The 21106-nt window shown below is 39.9% G+C and overlaps 1 protein-coding gene across 3 annotated transcripts in view; it reads left to right on the top strand.

The window, feature by feature from the left end:
* Hacd4 (3-hydroxyacyl-CoA dehydratase 4) overlaps positions 1-21014 on the top strand; it is a 28756-nt gene extending 7742 nt beyond the window's left edge. For all 3 annotated transcript variants that reach the window (XM_037202703.1, XM_037202701.1, XM_028859775.2), the window contains 4 exons: positions 4646-4758; positions 8455-8561; positions 11969-12094; positions 17324-21014. In XM_037202703.1, coding sequence (XP_037058598.1) covers positions 4646-4758; positions 8455-8561; positions 11969-12094; positions 17324-17406 — 429 coding nt within the window. In that variant the 3' untranslated portion in view covers positions 17407-21014. The remainder of the gene's footprint in view (positions 1-4645; positions 4759-8454; positions 8562-11968; positions 12095-17323) is intronic.
* Positions 21015-21106: the final 92 nt, after the last annotated feature.

Genomic DNA, 21106 nt, shown 5'->3' with positions numbered 1-21106 from the left:
CTTAAGCACATTTATCCAATTTTAAAAAAGATCTACAAATCATACTATCTGGAAATACTTCTGTATGAACCAATGCCATCAGCTCTGTCTCCCGTTCATATTAAGGGCAAGGAGAGCTCTTGTCGCAGCCCCTTGGGAGAATACATGAAGGCATCTCAAAGGAGAGTGTCTAGCTCCTGTGTGAGAAGACAGTGGCTTCCAGTGATTTCTTTAGGATATGAAGCAGCTAAGTTTCACTGTTAGACAAAGTCATCACTGAACTTTGCCTAAAAATCTCACAGATTTCTCTCCCTGTAGGCTTTTAGAATAGACTTTTGTTACTAGAGATAAAGCTGCTAATGTTTCGAGTGGTAAGTGTCCAAAGCTGGAAGCTTTTGGGGAGTGAACTATACACACAGTTCACTCTGTGGGAACGTTAGGGTCTTTAGGTCTTGTTATTTAATCCATAGAGTTCTTCACTGGATAGGCAAAAAGCTATCTTCATGGCGTATTTTTACAAACGCAGAATGGCTTTTAAAAGCCCACTGAGTCTTCATTATCTCTGCAGAAAAATGTCCTGCAAACAATACTCCCCACAGCTCTAGAATTGAAATCTGGACAGTGTGACTCTAAATACCATGTTCTGAAACACTGAGATCTTTCATTTTTTGTCACTTTGCTGGCCACTCCAAAACTAACATCCAGACAATGATCTGGTCCTTAATGGAGTTTCTTTTTCAAAACTAGACATTAAAACAAGAACCTCCTGGATGTTCTGAGTCAACACTCCACATACATTCCATGGATAAATAAATAAATGTTTTTTTTTTTTAAATATTTTTAAAGAGCTTACTTCTTTAGCAAGAGAGATTGCCAGCGAGTAAAGTGCTTGGGCCACAAATCTGGAAAGCTGGGTTCAATCCCCTGGGACCCACTTAAAAGTAGAGAGAGAACCAACTCCCAAAAGTTGTCCTCTGACTACATGCGTACCGTGGTATTGACATCACACACATCACACATCACCCTCCTACCCCACAGTTAGTTAACATTTATAGTAAGGCAGGTGTGGTAGCATCCACCTTTAACCCCAGTGCTGGGCAGGTGGAGGAAGGGGGACCCCTGGATCTTACTGTGACCAGCTGATATTGATGAATCAGTGAGCTCTGGGTTCAGTGAAAAGACTTGTCTTAAAAAAAAAATACAGTGAACAGTGATAGAAGACGACACTGGACATCAGCATCTGGCCTCCACACACATGTGTATACATATCTACATATCTGCCGGGCGGTGGTGGCGCACGCCTTTAATCCCAGCACTCGGGAGGCAGAGCCAGGCGGATCTCTGTGAGTTCGAGGCCAGCCTGGGCTACCAAGTGAGCTCCAGGAAAGGCGCAAAACTACTCAGAGAAACCCTGTCTCGAAAAACAAAACAAAGCAAAAAAAAACCATATCTACATATCTCCTCACATTCTAACATGTATACATGCACATAAAAATGTGTTTTGTGGTTTTTAAAAATGTTGATAGGATTTGAAATAGTTACAATTTTGGCAAAATAATAATTTGAGACCTGAAACTTATTAAGAGTTGAGAAATTCTTCCTACAGTTGGGATGCTGCTTTTGCCCCGTCCTTTTTCCTATTTCTTAAATTAAAAAAATATTGTTTGAAGTTTCATACGTTTCTTAATGAATTCTGGCCATTTTCATGATCCCTCCCCCTCCTGCTAGAAGCTTCTCAACAATCCCCACCCCCACCTTCATGCCTTCTTTTGTGTGTGGACCACTGAGTCTATTTAGAGTTTCTTGTTTGAGCACCCATGTTTAGGCAAGAAACCCTTCATTTTAATAAAGTACCTTGTTATTTAACAACATAACTTTAGTCATTTTTTTAATTTAAAAAATTATGTGCAGGCTTCACATGTAGAGATCATAGGATAAGGCTGAGGACTCTGTTCTCTTTACACATTTACGGGGGTTCCAGGATTGCTTATTCAGGTCAACTAGGCCTACCTGTGTGTGGACCACTGAGTCTATTTAGAGTTTCTTGTTTGAGCACCCATGTTTAGGCAAGAAACCCTTCATTTTAATAAAGTACCTTGTTATTTAACAACATAACTTTAGTCATTTTTTTAATTTAAAAAATTATGTGCAGGCTTCACATGTAGAGATCATAGGATAAGGCTGAGGACTCTGTTCTCTTTACACATTTACGGGGGTTCCAGGATTGCTTATTCAGGTCAACTAGGCCTACCTGGCAAGCGCCTTGACCTGCTGAGCCATCTAGAAACTCCTTTAAAGAACAGACCATTGTCTGGATGTTAGGTCCTGGAGTGGCCCCCAAAGTGACAGAAATGAAAAGGTCCTAGCATTTCAGAATACAGGACTTAAGAGTCTAGATTTTGATTCTAGACCTGAAGGAAATCATTCTAGCCCAATAAAACACAAGCTTTTGGGTAAGGGAAATAAATAGTAATAATGCCTACTTAAAGTTATTATGGCAATTAAATGAAAAACTGGAAATTTGCAGAAAATAGTTAACTATTATCAACTTAATATTTCCAACTAAATGCCTCTATTGGGGTGCCAATGAACATAGTTAAATAACCATCAGATATGAATTAGGTTGACATTGTGTAACAATGCATATGGCAGGAATCTTCCTATGTCCATATGCATACTGTGGTTGGCACTTGGAGGCATGTGCACTGTTGATTTCTATCTCTAAGGCACCACGAAGCCTCCACTGATATTTTAATAAAGTTTCATCATACAGCCCCAACCTCACTGCTAGATTTTCCTCGGTCCTCATCATTTAAAGGGCACCTGACATCATGGATTGCTTACACATCCAGTGACCGGGAGACTTGTGCTTCCTACTCACCCTTGGTGTTGTCAGAGCATTTCAATTCTCTGGTTCCCCGATTTCATCCAAGTGAGAGAGGTGTTGGGCTACTATTGGAATGTTCTATGTAGAGGGATTCTATAAATCTAGGTTTTAAAATACTCAACCATGAGATTAGAAATCTACGCTGTATGAGATTTTTCTATGTATTCTATGAGATTTTTTTTAGCAAAAACATAGGTTCTCTGAGTCTTAGGCATTAATCAAATACAAGATGAGATAGTGCCTAAATATTTGTGAGATGCTCAAGTCTTCCATCCCAAAGCTGCCAGCAGTCATGCCAGCCAGGTTGGGTTATTCAGTTATTTAAATTTCAGTTTAGAAGAATTCATATACACACAATCAAGTTAAATCAAGGAACCAGATCATTATATCTTAAAAACTGACCAAGGGAAAAGAGCCTTGTGGATAACTCCCATAGACTGACTAAGTTTGAATCATGTCTAATTCCCCTTAGCCATGCAAGGGCCCATTGACTCACCTCTGTATTCATAGACACGCTGACATAGCTTTTACATGTGGATTTCTGATCATGTGCTCTGCTCTTGGCAAATCTTGGATTTTTTTTTTTTTTTTTTTACACAAACAGCCCGTGATTCTGTTGTGGATTATCCCAGAGATCAGCTTGAAAAAATAAAGACGGCTATGAGAAATGACAAATCAACCCTTTTATATTTTCTTTTCTTTGGGCACCAATATGCTCCATCAATCTCAAGTCTATCTTTTGACCATTGAGAGCAAAGAGAAATGCCCTATTAAACACAAAAATGTAGACTGTACAGGCTATGTTAATATAACACAGGGCACTTTATACTTTGTAGGGAATGAGGACTGTATTTTATTTAGGCTGGTAATTGGAGCTAAGCCAAAAATGTGTGAATTCTCAATGATCTTTAGATGCTTGTAACTTGGCATATATAACATATATTCCAAGAATGTGTTAAATTCTTTCCATTTTCCACTAGCTTATGAGGGTTAGGGTTATATTACTGCCCTGCAAAAAGAAAAGAATTACAGTGGCTTCTCTATTGGTTAAAATGGAAATTCCTGGCCTGTCATTCAAAACCCTTTACAACCCAGCCCCAAACACATTTTCAATTTCCTTTCCCATTTTTCCTTCTCCATGCCATCCACTCCAGTCTCTCTGTGACTCTTGCTCCTTCCCCGAGGCACCTCCCATTGTCAAACTGCTGCTTCTGCGTGGGCTGTTCGTGTCTAGGATGCCTTTTCTCATATCCACTCTACTTGACAAGTCCAATCCATCCATCAAGAGGCAGCTGAAACGTTGCTCGTCTTCATGAACCTCTCTGCATCCTTTTCTCCAGCAGCAGCAAGTCTCCCCTTCCTTAACTGTGCTCCCCTCCTCAACATACTGCACTATAATTACCTTCCCCACCACTAACTCTGGAGGAAGGATCGATTTCACTGTACCGTCTAATTTGTAGTGGACACTCATGTACAAGTTTGCCAAAGTGAACAAAAAATGTGTATATGTCAAGAAGAGAGGCAATATGTTGACTCAGGTGAACTGTTATCTTTGTTTCATTATATATAATTTGAAAAGTACGGAAAAACAAACAAACAAAAAGCAGGAAATTAAATTTACCCAGAACCCAGCTCTTTCAGAGACAGCCATTGTTAGTAGTTTAGAAAATGTACTTCCAAGTTAAGGCATTTCTTTTAAACAAAGCCCTGGTTTTTAAAATTGGAATGTTACCTAAATGGCCTAATAGATGATCCTATTTCTCCATGTGTTTTTATTAGCTCATGGAGAGAGTGGTCATTCTTTTTGGGGTGATCACCAGTCAAGAGGAAATCCAAGAGAAATATGTGGTGTGTGTTTTATTCATCTTTTGGAATCTACTGGATATGGTAAGGTAAGTAAACAACATTGCTGGCCATGGCAGGTATGGTGGCGCACACCCTTAATCTCAGAGGTAAAGATAGGTAGATCTCAGTGAGTTCAAGACCAGCCTGGCCTACACAGTTAATTTAAGGCCAGCCAGGACTATTTAGTGAGACCCTGTCTCAATCATCCATCAATCTGTTAAAACAAGGAAAAATTGCTTTAGAAAAATGAGTAGTAGCTGCTCACATTAGTTACTATGAACGAGACAGAAAAACAACTCTTTGCAAATTGTTTTATATTGAAATAGAAATGTATAGGTAGGGCTTCCCGTAATGGATATATCAAGGAAAATGAAAACCAATCTTGGTATTCCAAGTGCAAATCTGAACTCTCAGGTTTCCAGAATGAGGCTTTGTCAGGATACTGACCTGGAATGACCTCACATCTATGTATTAATGTAAGGCACTTACCATTGCTCTAACATGCATTATTTTAATAAGCAAAACAGGACTTTCATTACTTGTCAGAACCCAAAGCTGGTGTCATAGCTTCAGTTGTCAATCTGACACCTAGGAAGGGGAGGAACCTCAACTGAGAAATTGCCTCTATGTGATTGGCCTGTGGAGGCATTTTCTCGACTGTTAATTTATGGAGGTGGGACCATCCCACTGTGGGCCTGGAAGTAAATATGCAAGCAGTGTTCCTGGTCACTGCTTCAGATCCTGCCCTGACTTCCTTCAGTGATGGATTATGACCTGGGAGTCTTTCTTACACTAAGCTGGTTTGGGCCAATATTTTATCATAGCAAAGAGAAACAATCTACAACAATTGGTTTCTGTGACTTCAGGAATATTTTATATTAGGACTTCATTTCTCTGGGAATAATGTACCCCCATATACATTTCTGTACATAACTCTGGTGGGATCCAATGGCTAACTTAGTCCTTTTATGGCATCCCCAGAAACTACTGCTGCTCCAAAGATCTAGACGGGAATAGTCCCAAAAGAGTCTTGGCTTTTGGGCTGAGATTGTGTAAATCTGTTTTTATTATATTGTCAATAACTTGACTGAGTTAAAAATATAGCCCCAACAGTGGGTTGAGTTTTAGGAAAGATTGTACGTGTACTTAGTAAGCTATTTAATGTTTTAAAAATAGAATTTTAGACAAGGACTTTTGTAGCCTGTGACTTCCTATTTATACAAGGCATTGGTTCCTTGCTAGGTACTACAGCTTTCAGATATATTGGAATATGATTCTGTCTAACTCAGCATCAATTCTCATAGACTCAACAGAACAACATGACTTTCATCTTGAAAGTGGTAGCAAACTATCATGGAATGATTTGGGGACAGAGAGGACACAGCAGGATGGAACCCACCTCCACTACTTATTTGCTCTATAATCTTGGGCATCACTTAACTTTTTGTAAATAACAATTTTATTGGGATATACCTTACCTACCACAAATTTAACTTTTTAAAATATAAAATGGGTGAGTTTCTGTATGTTCAAAGATGCACAACCATCACAGTTATTCAGCCAAAGAACATTTTTTTTCACCCATTAGAAATACCATACCCATATGTGCACATCACTCCTGATTCCCTCCTTCCCCAGGCCTTGGCAACCATTCTCATACTATCTCTATGGGTTTTCCACTATGCCTGCCATGGCCAGCAATTTTGTTTCCTATTTTGTGTTTCATACAAATGGAGTCACCAAATATGTGGTCTTTTGTTACTAGCTACTTTTTACTTGGAATAATGTTCAAAAGGTTTATACAGTGTTGTAGCAGGGAATGCTATTTCGTGGTGTTTTGTGGCTGAATAATATTCCATTGTATCATCATACTACTTTTGGGTTATCCACATAGTTGATGTATATTTGTATTATTCCTACGTTTTGGAAATGAAAAATACTGCTATGAGCACACATAGACAAACTTTTGTTTTCCTCATAACCACTAGTAAAACCCCTGGGCTCTTCTTTTGATAAGTGTTTTTCTTTCTGCAAAATGGGGATGGAAATATCATCACAATTTATGTGAAATAATTTGTTTAAAGAAAATAATCAACAAGAATCTTACTCAGCCCATTAAAGGTACTCGTGGAAAGACCACAACTACCATGTGAACTAATGATGTGAAAGGGATGCATCCCTCCTAAGAATGCAATAAGGATATCGATACTGTTCAACATTGTATTGGGATTTCTAGGCACAGCAATTAGGAAAAAAATGTAAAAGGCATTCACAAGGTTAGCTGAGTTGTACAACACAAGATCCAATACAAATCAGTGTATTTCTATCTATTTTCAGTGAACTATCAAAATGAAAATAACAGAAACAATCCCGTTTATGATAACTTTCAACAAAATGGAGAATGCAGGAATACATTTAACAAAAATAAGCAGACCTTACACAATAAAGATCTTGATAAATAGAAGAGAATTCCATATTGGTGGCAATAAGGTGGCAATACTCCCAAATCAAATCTGCAGTCATTGAAAGCCCTGTTAGAGTCTCAAATTGGGTTTGTAGCAGAAACTGAGAGGCTGATCTTAAAATTCACATAGAAACCTGAACTCAGATGAGCCAAAACCTTTATAAGAACACACTTGGTCTCACTCTTCTCAATTCAGAACTTACTACAGAGCAACACTGATCATGTGTGTGGTACTACTATATGGACCAATCAGAGGATAGATTCAACAGTTTAGAGATAACCTCTTCTAATTTAGGTTAAGTTTTGACAAAGATCCCATGAGATTCAATGAGGGAAAGAATCATCTTAACAAACAGTAACAGGATAACTGGATACTGCATGCAAAAGATGAAGTTGTATTTGGCAATGTACCCTTAGACAGGACACCAAAACCACAAGCAATAAAAGAAAATAAATAGATAACTTGAGCTGGATTATTAGTTACTGTGTGGTTAATACTGAGAACTTAATAGGATGCCTAAGGCATTAAGGAGACACATCTGCAGGTGTTTCTACGAGATTCCGGAGTTCAGCTGAGGGAGAGCTGCCCTGAATGGGAGTGGTATCATCTCATGGGCTAAGATCCTGAACTGAATACAGAGGAAAGAAAGGAAAAGTAATCTGTGAGTCAACAGGTCATCTGGGTAATCTGGGTAATCTGATGTGTGCTGAGGTGTAGACACCACTGACTTATTCATATACATAAATGTACATCAAATATTTTCCCCTAGCAGGTTTAAAGTTAACCTGCTGTACCCCAAACCTGTTCCCAAGACCAGTTCTGATTGTATAATGGGGCAAAGCAGTAGACACAGAGGATGGCAGATATGAATTTAGGAATTGTGTTTTAATAAATTCACCCTTTACAATATGTGCAAATAGGTCTATCTTTTCAAGAAGCTGTTACTGCACAAAATGAGCTTGGCTTTTAAATAAAATTGAAGTCATTAATCATGGAAGCTTATAACTGTTATTTCTTGGAAGGAGGAAAGAGCTACATTCCTGTTCTGTTCAGTTGTATAATTATCTATGATCCATCCCATGAGATAAGCCAGGGAGACATAGGTTCCCCATCCCATGATATCATTTTTACCTGTCCTTGCTTAAATTATAGGAAATAAAGCATGTAATTCCCATATTGCCAATTTTATTCCAGTGTTTAATTTGTAGGAAGATACCTTCTCTTATTTCCCAGACAGCAGCAACAAAAGATGCTTATGAACCACCTGTTTCCTTCCAGATACACATATAGCATGCTGTCAGTCATAGGAATATCTTATGCTGTCTTGACATGGCTCAGTCAAACACTGTGGATGCCAATTTATCCTCTGTGTGTTCTTGCCGAAGGTAAGAGTCCTGTGTTATATTTTTGACTGTTACAAGCCCTTGATCTCTAATTGGTCACTAAATTTTTTGATGATGAAACTGCTATTTTTTACTAGTACTTGGCTTACTGATGATATCTTCGCCAGTCTATTTCCTTGCTTCAAAGAAACAAATCATTAAGAAGCAAAGTTCATTGGGGTGTGGTGGTGTACACCTGTAACTCTGGGGACAGAGACACCAAGGCCAGCCTTGTCTACAGAGAGTTCCAGGACAGGCAAGGATACATAGGCAGACCATGTCTCAAAGATTGAGACAGGAGGGAAGGAAGGAAGGAAACAAGGAAGGAAGGAGATAGAGAGAAAGAGAGAGAGGGTAGGAAAGGAGAGAGAGAGAAAGAGAGAGAGGGTAGGAAAGGAGAGAGAGAGAGAGATAGAGAGAGAGAGAGAGAGAGAGAGAGAGAGAGAGAGAGAGAGAGAGAGAGAGAACACGAACGAACACAAGCACTAAAGTTCAAGGTGGAGCGGCCCTGCACAGGGTACAACATATTGGACTAGAAACAGGCATCAGCATCCAGGTCCTTACCTTCATTAACTATGAATTTGGGGCAACTCATTTTACCCCCAAGTCTGTTTGTTTACATACCGAAACTGAGTTTAACAGGTAGAGAAGCTAGAGATTAATTTTTTTTTTAATACTTAGAAATTTGGTCATCTCTGGCTAGAGTGCTTCTCACCACCTTCTAAACACCCTACTTCTGCCAGTGACCTTTTGACCATCCTCACAAGAGTCTCCACTGTCAGAGTGAGGTCTCTGACTTTTCAATGAAGGTAGTTCCCCAGTACAGCACCACGGATTATTATTTTATAGGGTACATCTCAGCTGCAACTAGACATTTGTATGATTCTTGGTTGCATGTCCATGTCCCTCACTGGCCTAGTTCCATGTGCACACACAGGACTCAGCCTGGCCTTTTGTTTCTTTCCCTTCTCATATGCACTGGTATATGTGCCCAACAGGAGATCAACTACTGGCTGTATTAATAAAACAAAATTAAATAACTGAAATAAGCAGTTTTCAAAGAACTTGAGGCTAAGCAAAGAACAAACGTTCCCCCAGTAGTGGATTTGACAGGCTTCAGGGAGTTTCTTCTGAAAGTCAAGATTAAAGATTTTAAATAATGCAAAATGCATGTTAAAGTAACTACAGGAAAACAAAGACATTATAAAGAGAGAGCTGTTGTCAATAATAATCATAGTATATAAAGACTAGCATATAAAAGAAAACCACCTGTTTTCTATTTACCAATGACTAGAGCTAATAAATAAGAATTTTAATTTTTCTTTTATTTTTAAAATTATTGTTAAAATTTGGAATACTCAGAGAATCTAGAGAATAGTAATTTACAAACCATTGAAAAACAACAGCAAAAAACCCAGTCATCCATTCTTTAAGAATGAAATTCCTCGTTCATGGAATATTTGCTAAGTGCATTTATTTGTCTTGGAATATAGAAATACTATAAAGAACATAAAAGGACTGGATGTTGGAAAGGGTAAGAGGTTTATATCAGGAGAAATATAATTGTAAGATATGTACAGCAACGTGAGTATAGCCAATAACAGCATACATTTCAAAAGAGTAAATTTAGTTATCTCACTACAAAAATGAGATGTTGAATACTAGCTTTCATCATTCCACATTGTACACATATATCAAAATATCACACCATGATCCATAAATACATACATTATGACTTGTTAATTAAAACTATACTTGCAAAGTAAGCTTTTTTCTAAAAACTATATAATGGACTCTTTCCCTAAAAATAAGGATGAAAGTATACAAGAAACGTTTCTATTCTTGGTGTTCAGAATTTCAAGCCTTTTGAGGGAAGCCTGTTTTGATATGAATGCCACACAACGCCCTCTCTTTCCCTAGACTGTAACCTTACTCTCCCCAAAGTATCAGCAGAAGACAGTCAAGGCACATACATGACACAGTGTTAATGGTAACTAACTCCAGACAGTGGAGAAGGTGCCTGTGATCTTTCCTTTGCATGTGTCAAATGTTCCAGAGTATAAAACTAGACAGGGAAGGAAACCTACTTAACTTTTAATAAAGTTAATAACTCTTATTTAATTTTAAAGCTGTAATTTTCATGTCTGATAAATTCAATGTGTAAATAAAGCTCATATAAATACCCAAGCTATCACTCATCTGTCAGAATGCTTGAGACTTGGAGGCAACCCTGGTTAATCTTAATGGCATGTTTGGTGTCCATTGGCAGTCCCGCACCAAGGGCACTCATCTCTTATCCATCAGCTTCAGCTCCTGACTTGATCACATTGCAACCCCTTTTTACTTTGAAACAACTTCAGACTAAAAGGAAACTGTAAAAGTAGTGCATCACAGTGCTGGAGTTAAGCTCAGCAGTTAAGAACAGTGGCTGATCTTCTAGAGGATGTGGGTTCAGTTCTTGGCACCCACATGGTAGCTCACAACTGTCTGTAACTCTAGTCCCAGAGGATCCACCACCCTCTTTTGGCTTCCACAGGTACTGCATGCATGTAGTGTACTTGCATACATGCAGGGAAAACTCTGATACACATAAAGTAAAAAATCTAAGTACATTTACTTCCCTTCCCCCAGATGGCAGCAGCTTAGATAACTATAAAAGCCATTTTACTGCAGGAATGTTATTTTAAAAATGTACACATGTGATCTAGTTCCATGGATCCTCTATATGCATCTAACACTAAACTAGCCTCTTCCCACAGAATAATTTAGGTCAGCATTTCTCACAGAGTTGCTCCAGATTTGTACTAAGTACTCCCAGGGCAGAGGAGAAAGAAGACATTCTAAGGCCAGTCATGGCACCAAAATGCTGGGAGGTTTCATTATTGCAGAACCTCTCCGAGTCTTCACTGTTAAACACGTCATGTAACTCCAAGAGGAAAATAGATGTAGCACTTTCCATACCCGATTGCCTCCCCGTTTGTGAGCGAGAAGACAGATGTACTTTTAAAGCCATTATTTTAAGAAGCGCTATACAGTCTTTGTATGTAAGCATGAAATGTGTGGGTTCAACAGTGGGTACACAGTGGGCAGTAATTTACTGAGTCAGAATACTGGAACAATTTAAGCAACATAATCATTTCATAGATTTCTATATCAAGTTGCAGCTTTCACTAAAAGATTCAGCAATCATCACAAAGCTGTTGTTGCCAATTTAAAAATCTCCTCCATTAAAGATAAATGTGCACACTCACCTCTGTAACTCAGAAAGGGAATCTTTGCCATCCTTCTATCTTTAAACAGCATTTACCATCTATGATGCCGATTCACAAATCTCCTTCATTAAAGATATCTGTGCACACTCACCTCTGTAACTCAGAAAGAACCTTTGCCATCCTTCTATCTTTAAACAGCATTTACCATCTATCAGTCACTGCCTTATTTCGAATCATTTGGCGCCAACTGCACCATGCTGCCATTGGACATATCTACCTGTTTCCCTTACGTGCTCAAGCTGTATCTCCTGGTGCTCTTCATAGGTAAGTAGATATTTTGTTTTCGCATTTTTCTGGTGGTTTATGCTGCCATTGTCCTAAACAGATTGGTAAGTGTGGAGAGAACTAAAAAGGAAGCCCCCACACACAATGAACTAGATAGTCGGATTAAGACCCTTGATGCTTTTTTTTGGGGGGGGGGCATCATGAAATCAAGTATTAACAAAATTTCACTGTTACAGCAAGAACAATGCTACTAGCAGAGAATTTGCTTGCAAGATGCATGAGACACAGACATTTTTTGATCACAAAGACATAATCTGTAAAACCCAATGCCCAACAGAAGGGTTATCCATTTTTATTTTTTTTCACGTATGCCCATTTTGTTTTCTGTTTGGCTTTACATGCTAGTGCTCCCTAGGAGGCAAACAGAAAGTCGGTGATAAAGGCTCAAAGAAAACTGAGAACAAAAACTTACAGTTGGGAGGGAGTGGAGGGATGGCTCTGTGCTTAAGAGCACTTGCTGCTCTTACAGACGACCTGGGTTCAGTTTCTAGCTTCCACGCGGCAGCTCAGAACCATCCATAATTTCAGTTCCAGGAAACCCACACCCTCTCTTCTGGCAGCAGGCATGTATGTGGTGTACATATATACATGCAGATAAAACACTTACACACACATAAAACATACACTTGAGCCAGGCTTAGCGACACATGCCTTTAATCTCAGCACTTGGGAGGCAGAGGCAAGTAGATCTCTGTTAGTTGGAGGTCAGCCTGGTCTACAGAGTGAGTTCCAGGCCAGGCAGGGCCACAGAGAGAGATGCTGTCTCAAAAACAAAACAAACACATGCACAAAGTTATACTTGTGTGGGATTTCAAGATGGCTGAGTATAGGCATCAGTACTTTGCTCCACAAAGAAAACACAAGCAATAGGTATGGAGCTGCATTCTGGGAGAGTGCAAGAAATTATGGGGAGAAACTAGAACACTGTAATATTGAAAAACAACAAACAAACCTAGCATAGCAGTAGACACAAAAACCTGAGAGCTTGCCATGCTATCTACACTACTAGGCGGAGAGGAATCCTCTTCTGAGTGAGGGGGAATGAAGAGAGTCCCAGCAAGCCGTGTTGAATACAGGGGATTAGACAGCTTGCCCTCTGAGACCAGGGTATGGTCAGTAGAGTGTAGAATCTTAGCAGTGCTGGGACCGACAGTCCCTCCCCACACATACAAGCATGGGCGCCTGCCACTTACAGGGTAAGACAAGACTTCTGTGGTCCTAATGCTTCTCTGACCCCAGGGGTAAACTGCAGCAGCCGTGAGCAATGCTAAGGCTTCAGTTAGTGCTCTGGTTGACAGGGCACATGGCCCAAGGAGGACCACAAAGAAACTTAGGTGCTGGCCACAACCTGCTTTCCCTTTCTCCCACAAACAGAAGGCCACTGAGGAAGTCCAAAGAAAAATTTATTGAAACCAATAGAAATACAGGATCCCAAACCTGTGGGATATATCAAAAACAATGCCAAGAACAATGTGTAAAAACATAAAAAACGGAAGAATTTCAGATAAACAACTTAACCATGCATATCAAGGACTAAGAAAAGCAATTATAAACCAAATCCCAAATAACTGTATGAAGAGAAATAAAAATCTGACCAGAAGTCAACAGAAAATAAGAAGTACCAAGGGTCAATAAAATAAAACTAGTTATTTCCTTGAAAGGACAAAAAAAAGTGGATAAACTTTTCAGTTATAATAACCACCCAAAATAGAAGAGCCAAAGAAATGAAGTTAGAAATGTTAAAGGAGACATTACAACCCACAGTACAGAAATGCAGAATATCAGTTAGGGTTATTAAAAAAAAAAAAAACAACTACCCATTAACAAATTGGAAAATGGAAACATTTCTGGATACAAAAGACCTACCAAAATTCAACCAAAAGGATAGAGAAATTTAACAAGATATAGAAAAACCTGGATATGCTAGTAATGAGTAATAAACTAGTAATAAATCTCCCAATGCAGAAAAGCCAGCATAAGATGGCTTCACAATTAAATTTTACCAAGATTTCACCAAGAGTAACTAGTACCAATTCTTCTCAAATGAATGGGCAATCATTTGGGCCAGCATTACCAAAATTTAATAGTAAATGAAAAGGAGCTATAGACCAACAGTCCCAATCAACATAGATGCAGAACTCAACAAAATACTAGTAAGAATGTAGAAAGATCATACACTATAGATAGGCTTCATTCCTAGATGCAAAAATGGTGCAGCCTCTATAAATTAATAAACTACCATAGATATCAAAAGTTATGTGAGTAGAGTAGAAAAATCATTTGATAAAGTTCAACATCCATTCATGATAAAATACAAGAACAAGGTATGCATGACAAACCCATAACTAATATACTGAATGCTAAAAAACAAAGTATTTCCTCTATTATCAGGAATAGGACAAGATGTCCACTCTCCTTGCTCTTTCTCAGTGTCCTATTCATTTTAGTCAGAGCAATCAGACAAGAAGAAGGAAAGGCAGATTCATAGGAAGGGAGTCCAATTATCTGTGTTGTTGCAGATGCATAGAAAAATCTTGCCACTGGGGATGGTGGCTCACACCTGAAATCTCAGGAAGTTGTCAGTTTGAGGCCAGCCTGAACAAGAGTGGGACCCTGTCTTAAAAATAAAGCAAAGCAAACAAAAAATAACAGGGCGTGTTGGGGGGAACAACTAAAGACTTCACCAGAACTACTAGGAGAGAGACAGATTGAGTAGTAGGACAGAAAAATGTTTTTCATGTGGGCAGCACCTAAGCTGGACATACACACTCCATAGCCTTCCCTGACTCAAAGTCCATTCAGAACAACTCTGTCTACTTAGGACTTTATGCTTCTAGTTTTTGTTTTTAAATAAGCCCTTTCGCACATAATGATTTGCTAAGGAAGAATTTAAGAACGAAATCTAAATCACAATAGCCACAAAACATACCTATGAACAACCTAGGGAGTACAATTCCTCTACAAAAACAGCTACAAAACACTGGGAGAGAAACTGAAGCTACTAAAAGATGGGAAGACTGCCTATTTTCATGGCGGAAGTCATTAAATGTCCATATTGCTCAAAGTGATGTGGGGATTCAGTACAATCTCCAACTAAACTGTTGACATTTTGAGGACTGAAAGCATCACTCAGTGGGTAAGAGCTGTGCTCTATGAGCATGTGGACCTGAATTTGAATTCCCGGCATCCACCAAAAAGCTGGGTGTGGCCCTACCCCTGCACCTCTGGGGTTGTTGGAAGTAGGAGCAGGAGAACCGCTGGGGCTTGCTGGCTGCTGGCCCAGCTCCAGGTTCGGTGAGAGACCCTGTCTCAGTGGAACAAGGCAGGGAGGGATATAGCCGAGAGCGTCTCTGGTCACACATGTGCACACATGGTATACACACCAGCACACACATGTGCAAGTACCATAAGCACCTACTCACACATAAGCTCTTAAGAAAATAATTTTAAAAAAGAGTAAAACGATACATAACACGCTTCCCAGAACAACCAAACCCATACAATTAGTATGTAAGCCCCAAAGACCCTAAAGCAGAATGAACAAAGCTGGAGGCATCACATCAGCCAATGTCAAGACACAAGGATCAGTAGTAAGCAGTATGGCAATGGCATAAAAGGCCAATAAAAAAAGAAAAAGAAATAAACATGCCAAGAATAACAATATACATGAAAGAAACACAGGGTGCTGGGAGAACAAGATATCCACATGCAGAAGAATGACACACGACCCGGACCCTTACCCTGCACAGAAATCAACTCAAACTATCAAATGCTTAAATGTAAGACCCAACACTCTGAAAGTACCACTGAAAGACTTCAAGATACGGTGCAAATGATAATTTCTTGAATAAGATATCAATAGCTCAGGAAATACAAGGAAGAATTAATGAGATTGATGAGATGACATTAAATTAGTAAGCTTCTCCCCAGCAAGGCAAATGATAGAGCAAAGGGACAACCTGCAGAGGGGCAGAGAACAGTTGCCAAGTACTCAGGAGACACAGAGACCTCCAAACATTTATATGAAATAAGTCAGACAATTAGAAAATGGGTTTGTGATCTGAACAGACTTGGATACGTTTAAACTGTTAATTACTCTGAAAAACATGTTTCATTTTACTAACCATCAGGGACACACAGTCAATGAGCTACCATTTCAGGCCAGTCAGACTGGCTGTTATCAATCAAACAACAACACAAACAAATGGTAGTGAGGACGTGGAGAAAAAGAAACTATTGTTGTTGGGAACACACAGTAGAGCGGCCACTACTGCAGCAGTGTGCAAGTTCCGCAAAAAAGGTAAAAATAGAACTACCATCTGATCCAGCTGCCCCAGAGAGGACAAAAGGAAGTGAAGTTAGCAGGCCATGGAAGGGAAGGCATACCCGTGATGACTGTGGCACTGTTTACAACAGAAAGATCAGGAACCAGCCCAGGAGTTTGTCAACATGGATGGGCAGAGGAAATACGGTGCACGATCACACCATGGGGCATTTCGCCATTAAGAGTAATTCCTGTTATCCCAGGGCCGTGAATGGAAATGGGGGGCATGTGAAGCAAGCCAGAATGTTCTCTCTTACATGTGAAAATGTAAAAACTGACATGAAAAATGAATTGTGGTCCTGGGGGGCTGGAAGAGTGGCAGAAGGGAGGTGAGATTTGATCCGTGCATGCCATATGCACGTGTGGAAAGAACCACACTGAACCCGTTAATATGTACAGTAACGCATATAGGAAATCCGCAACCAAAGAGCAAAGCTATTTAAAAGTAATTTAATCAAATGTAGTGTGGGCTAGTAGAAAGTTATATTTGAACAAACTTAATCAAGTAACATTGTTTTCCAGGGAACTGGGAAAAAGACTTCTATTATTTACTCTACCCTTCACAAATTATCAGGATCATAACCGTGTCTGAGAGAGAACAGTTCCCAAGTGTAAGAATAGCACATCCGAATAAAGAAGACGACCATTTAGGGGTTGTAAAGAAAGCTATGGAAGTGGGGGAGGGGAGGGGTAGAGTGAGTCGGACAGAAGCGTGTGCTTGCATTCCCTTTCCGTGTAAAAGCTGCACAGTTCCTCGTGTGCTTTGCTTGAGCATCCCTTACAGCTGCTGCTCCTCCAACTCAAGTGGCCCTCTCCCTGTGTCCTCAAACCACAGATCTTTTCAAAGACATGGTTAACCAACCTCACTTTCCTTTGCACCGTAGGTATGTATTTCACCTACAGCCATCTTTACACAGAAAGAAAAGATGTCCTCGGAGTCATTTCTGCCAAACCGAAGAAAAAGTGAGGCAGCATCCCTGCCCATCGCACAAAAGAGAAGATGGGCTGGTGGGTCAGCCTGCAGCCAACACAACACTGGCGTATGCTAGAGTAAAAGAACAGAGAACTTAACAACAATCTATTACATGGATTATTGCAGGCACTGCACATTCTGTTCCACATCTACTGTGCTGTATGAACAAATCTTCAACAGGCACAGCACACCTTTGCTACACCAAGGCTGTGGACTTCACACAGGTTACATTTATACTGCCTGAAGTCTGAATGTTTTCGTGTAAAGTAAATGAGAAATAGATTCAGTGGAGTAAGTTCAATTGACTCGAGAAACCAATTGATGAACTTCTGTAATAACAACTAGCAGATTTATAGGACAGGAATGCTGTAAAGTATCCTCTTTAATTCTAGGATAACATACTCTATAGACAAATGCCCCCACCCTTAGAACCAATCACCTTGAACATTACATCTACTTAGATACACTGCAGACAAATGCCCCCACCCTTAGAACCAATCACCTTGAACATTACATCTACTTAGATACTCTGCAGACAAATGCCCCTGCCCTTAGAGCCAATCACCTTGAACATTACATATATTTAGATGCCTATCAAACATCTTCTGTGACTTAGCTCAGGCCACTGCTATATCACAAAGTGCAATCCCCTCCCATAGGACTTGGTTGCAAAACTATAGAAATCTATGTTTTACAGTTCTGGAGGCTTGGATGTCCAAAAGCAAGATGCTAGCCAATTCAGTAAGGTTAGTTAGGGTAGATGTGAACTGTAGATCTGATCAGCTACTCTAGTAGGAACACTGCTAGTCTGAGCTGTAGTTAACAGAGATAGGAAGACAGTTGGACTTCTTAGAACTTGACAGAATGGCCCCTTGAGCTCTTTGGAGATACACACACACACACACACACACACACACATATATATATACACACACATATATATTATTTTCTAAGACCAGGGAAGGGTGAATCAAAGATGATCAGAGCTGCCTCCTAAGTCACATAAGGGAAACTTATCAGCCCTAATTTGTATGATGATGAGTTCTCTAAGAAAACAAGGCTTCCACTCCAGATGTCCTTTCTTCCTCAGCTCTGACCACAGTCACTTTTATCAAACCCTAAAAGATGATATCAGCATCTTAAAACTCTTCCATCTTCTACTTCAAAGCTGCTTCTCCACATTTACGTTCTGAGTACAGTGGTGCCTCACCTCTTGTTATCCACTGCTCTCTTAGTTTGGATTGCTGCAACAAAGTACTATTAAATTGAGTGATTCTGTAAATCAAAAAGCTCAATACCAAGATAGCAAGTGACAGTTGATTCTTGAGTGTGAGATACAGAGGGATACCTCCTTGCTGTGTGCCCACGTGGTAGAGAAAGAAAGCACCTCTCCCAAGTCCCTTCTTGTGAACTCACTAATCTTCAGAAAAGCTCCCTCTGCACCCCTACTTACTTCCCAAAGCCCACCTCCAAATACTTCCACTCCAAAAGAAGTTAACATCTACTAATTCATCATAAGATGTTTTCTGCAGCCCCTTGGTTACCATGGAGTTATTACATTATTACTGTAACATGATTTTAGATAACTGCACAGATGCCCACATCTTTGCCAAATGCATACTTTTCAAATCCAATCTGTGTTTGGATACTTCCTTAAGGCACAATGTAGCTTTAACCCTACCCGGGTGCATCCTCAAATACTATTTGTCTTGGCAACTTGTGTTTTCAAGATCTGACAAGAGAGGACTTAAAACAAAGACTTCCTTATGCAGTTCAGAACATGATCTAAAAAAGCAGCAGCAGCTTGCTTGTGTAAAAGCGGGGAGAGGGGAGCATCTTGGTGGAACAATGTAACTCTTATATGGGGGTCATAGAGCTAACCAGGGGCAGGTTATTATTTCACTTGTATACCTTTGAGTTTACTCTTTAGAGTCACTAATTTGGAATCCTTAGAGGTCCAATCAGCAGAAAACCACATGACTTCCATCCATGAATGCTCAAAGCAGAAAGAACTAGTTAAGAGGGCTGAGGATTACTTTATTTCCTTCTTTTTGTAAGCTTCTGTTTTCTCGTGAAGGACAGGAGGAAATACCAGGTTTGAGAAGAAATTAGGTTGAAAAGCCATGGGAAATCTGAAATCTGAAGTCTAGGCAGATTCTCCCTTTCCTTGGGCATCAGCAAATGTTTAGTTGCTGATTCATGATGTCTCCAGTGCCCACTTCCTCTTCAGGGCTCATTGTCTCCTGTATTTCCAAGGTACTCTGGAATCTAGAGCTCTTTAATGCATGCAAACTTGGTTTGCTACACTAGTCCCAAGCTTCCCAGTGTCAAAGGCTTCTCTTAGCAGATCTGCACGTTAGAGTGGGAGCCAAGGTGTCTGATGCAGTAGAAAAGGCTTTGGATCTTAGGCTCTCGGACCTTGGTTTCAGGTAAAACTCTCCCACTTATTAAATATTTTTGTTCCATTTTAAAATAGAAAACAATGCCCCCTACAGTATTGTTCAAGACTTCAAACAAGCTAAGCCAAATGAAAAGTCTAGTGTACTCATGGTCTGGCACCCAACAGCAAATGCTAGATGACTTTCAGTTTCTAGATGGTAGGGAGTATACAATAGCACACACAGGATGAAAAAAAAGCTGCTGTAAATTGCTACCACCTCTTTCTCGCTTGGCTGAAACTTATTTCCTTGTAGTCCAACTTGTAAAGAAATTATATATCTGGAAAATAAAATTAGTAGTGCTGCTATGAACTTGCCAGGTGCACTTTGGGACAAGAAGATAAGTGCCCCCTGTTAGTAGTAGAAGTTCTATAGTGTTTGTGAAGCCCCAGGCACTGTCTGTGTGGCAGATACAAAAAGCACCTGACATCAGTGTCATGACTTTGCTTCCTAATGATTCCCTGTTTGTACATTTATATGACTGAGCCCCAGTTGAAGTCACGATAATTAGTGAGCATCAAAGTTAAAATGCTGCCCGAGTCTCTCGTCATGGCAGTAGCTGAAATTGTGATACTATCACAAACCGTTAGGCCACGAACCATTCTGGTAAAATGAGCTGTACTTATAAAAAAAAAATGATCTATGGAGGAGATATTGATCCTTTTTTGCTTGTCTAGCATCCTATCATCTTTCTCCTGGGGAAACTCAGTTCAGAGGTTTTGCTTGGGGCTGCCTCCTCTGTGACTTAGGCCTGGTCACCGAGTGTATCCCACATGCCAAGGACCAGATACTGTTCAGAGACCCACATGGCTTCTGGGGTCCTCCCAGTGCTGCTTCTCCCATGCCTGTGGAAAAAAGAACCTTTCTTTACCTTTGAGGTTGCTGGCAGACACCTTGCCAAGTAGGAGGCACAGTCTCCAGAGGAACAGATCACAGCATCACGGGATCCATCAGACCAACATTGATGTGAATTAAGTCTCCTTTGCAACGACTGCTGTTGTGAATTGGATAACTTTTTCTTGCACTCATGACATCCAAGCAAAGGAATTATAACTATCGCTGATGAACCTAACCTGGGTACCAGTCGGTGTCATGTCTCGCAATGTGAATGTGCCTAGCAGTGCTCTTGTGTTTTATCAACAGGAATAAAATTTGTCTAACTCACTGACTTCTTCTGTGGCTTCATCATACCCTTGTCACCTCTACGGTTTGCTTTCACTGGCAATATCTCCCCACACACTTAAAAGTAAAAGTCA

This window comes from Peromyscus leucopus, chromosome 2, assembly GCF_004664715.2.
Source record: "Peromyscus leucopus breed LL Stock chromosome 2, UCI_PerLeu_2.1, whole genome shotgun sequence".
NCBI classification, from domain to species: domain Eukaryota; kingdom Metazoa; phylum Chordata; class Mammalia; order Rodentia; family Cricetidae; genus Peromyscus; species Peromyscus leucopus.
Note: the sequence above shows the minus strand (reverse complement) of the source record. Positions and strands in the feature narration are given on the sequence as shown.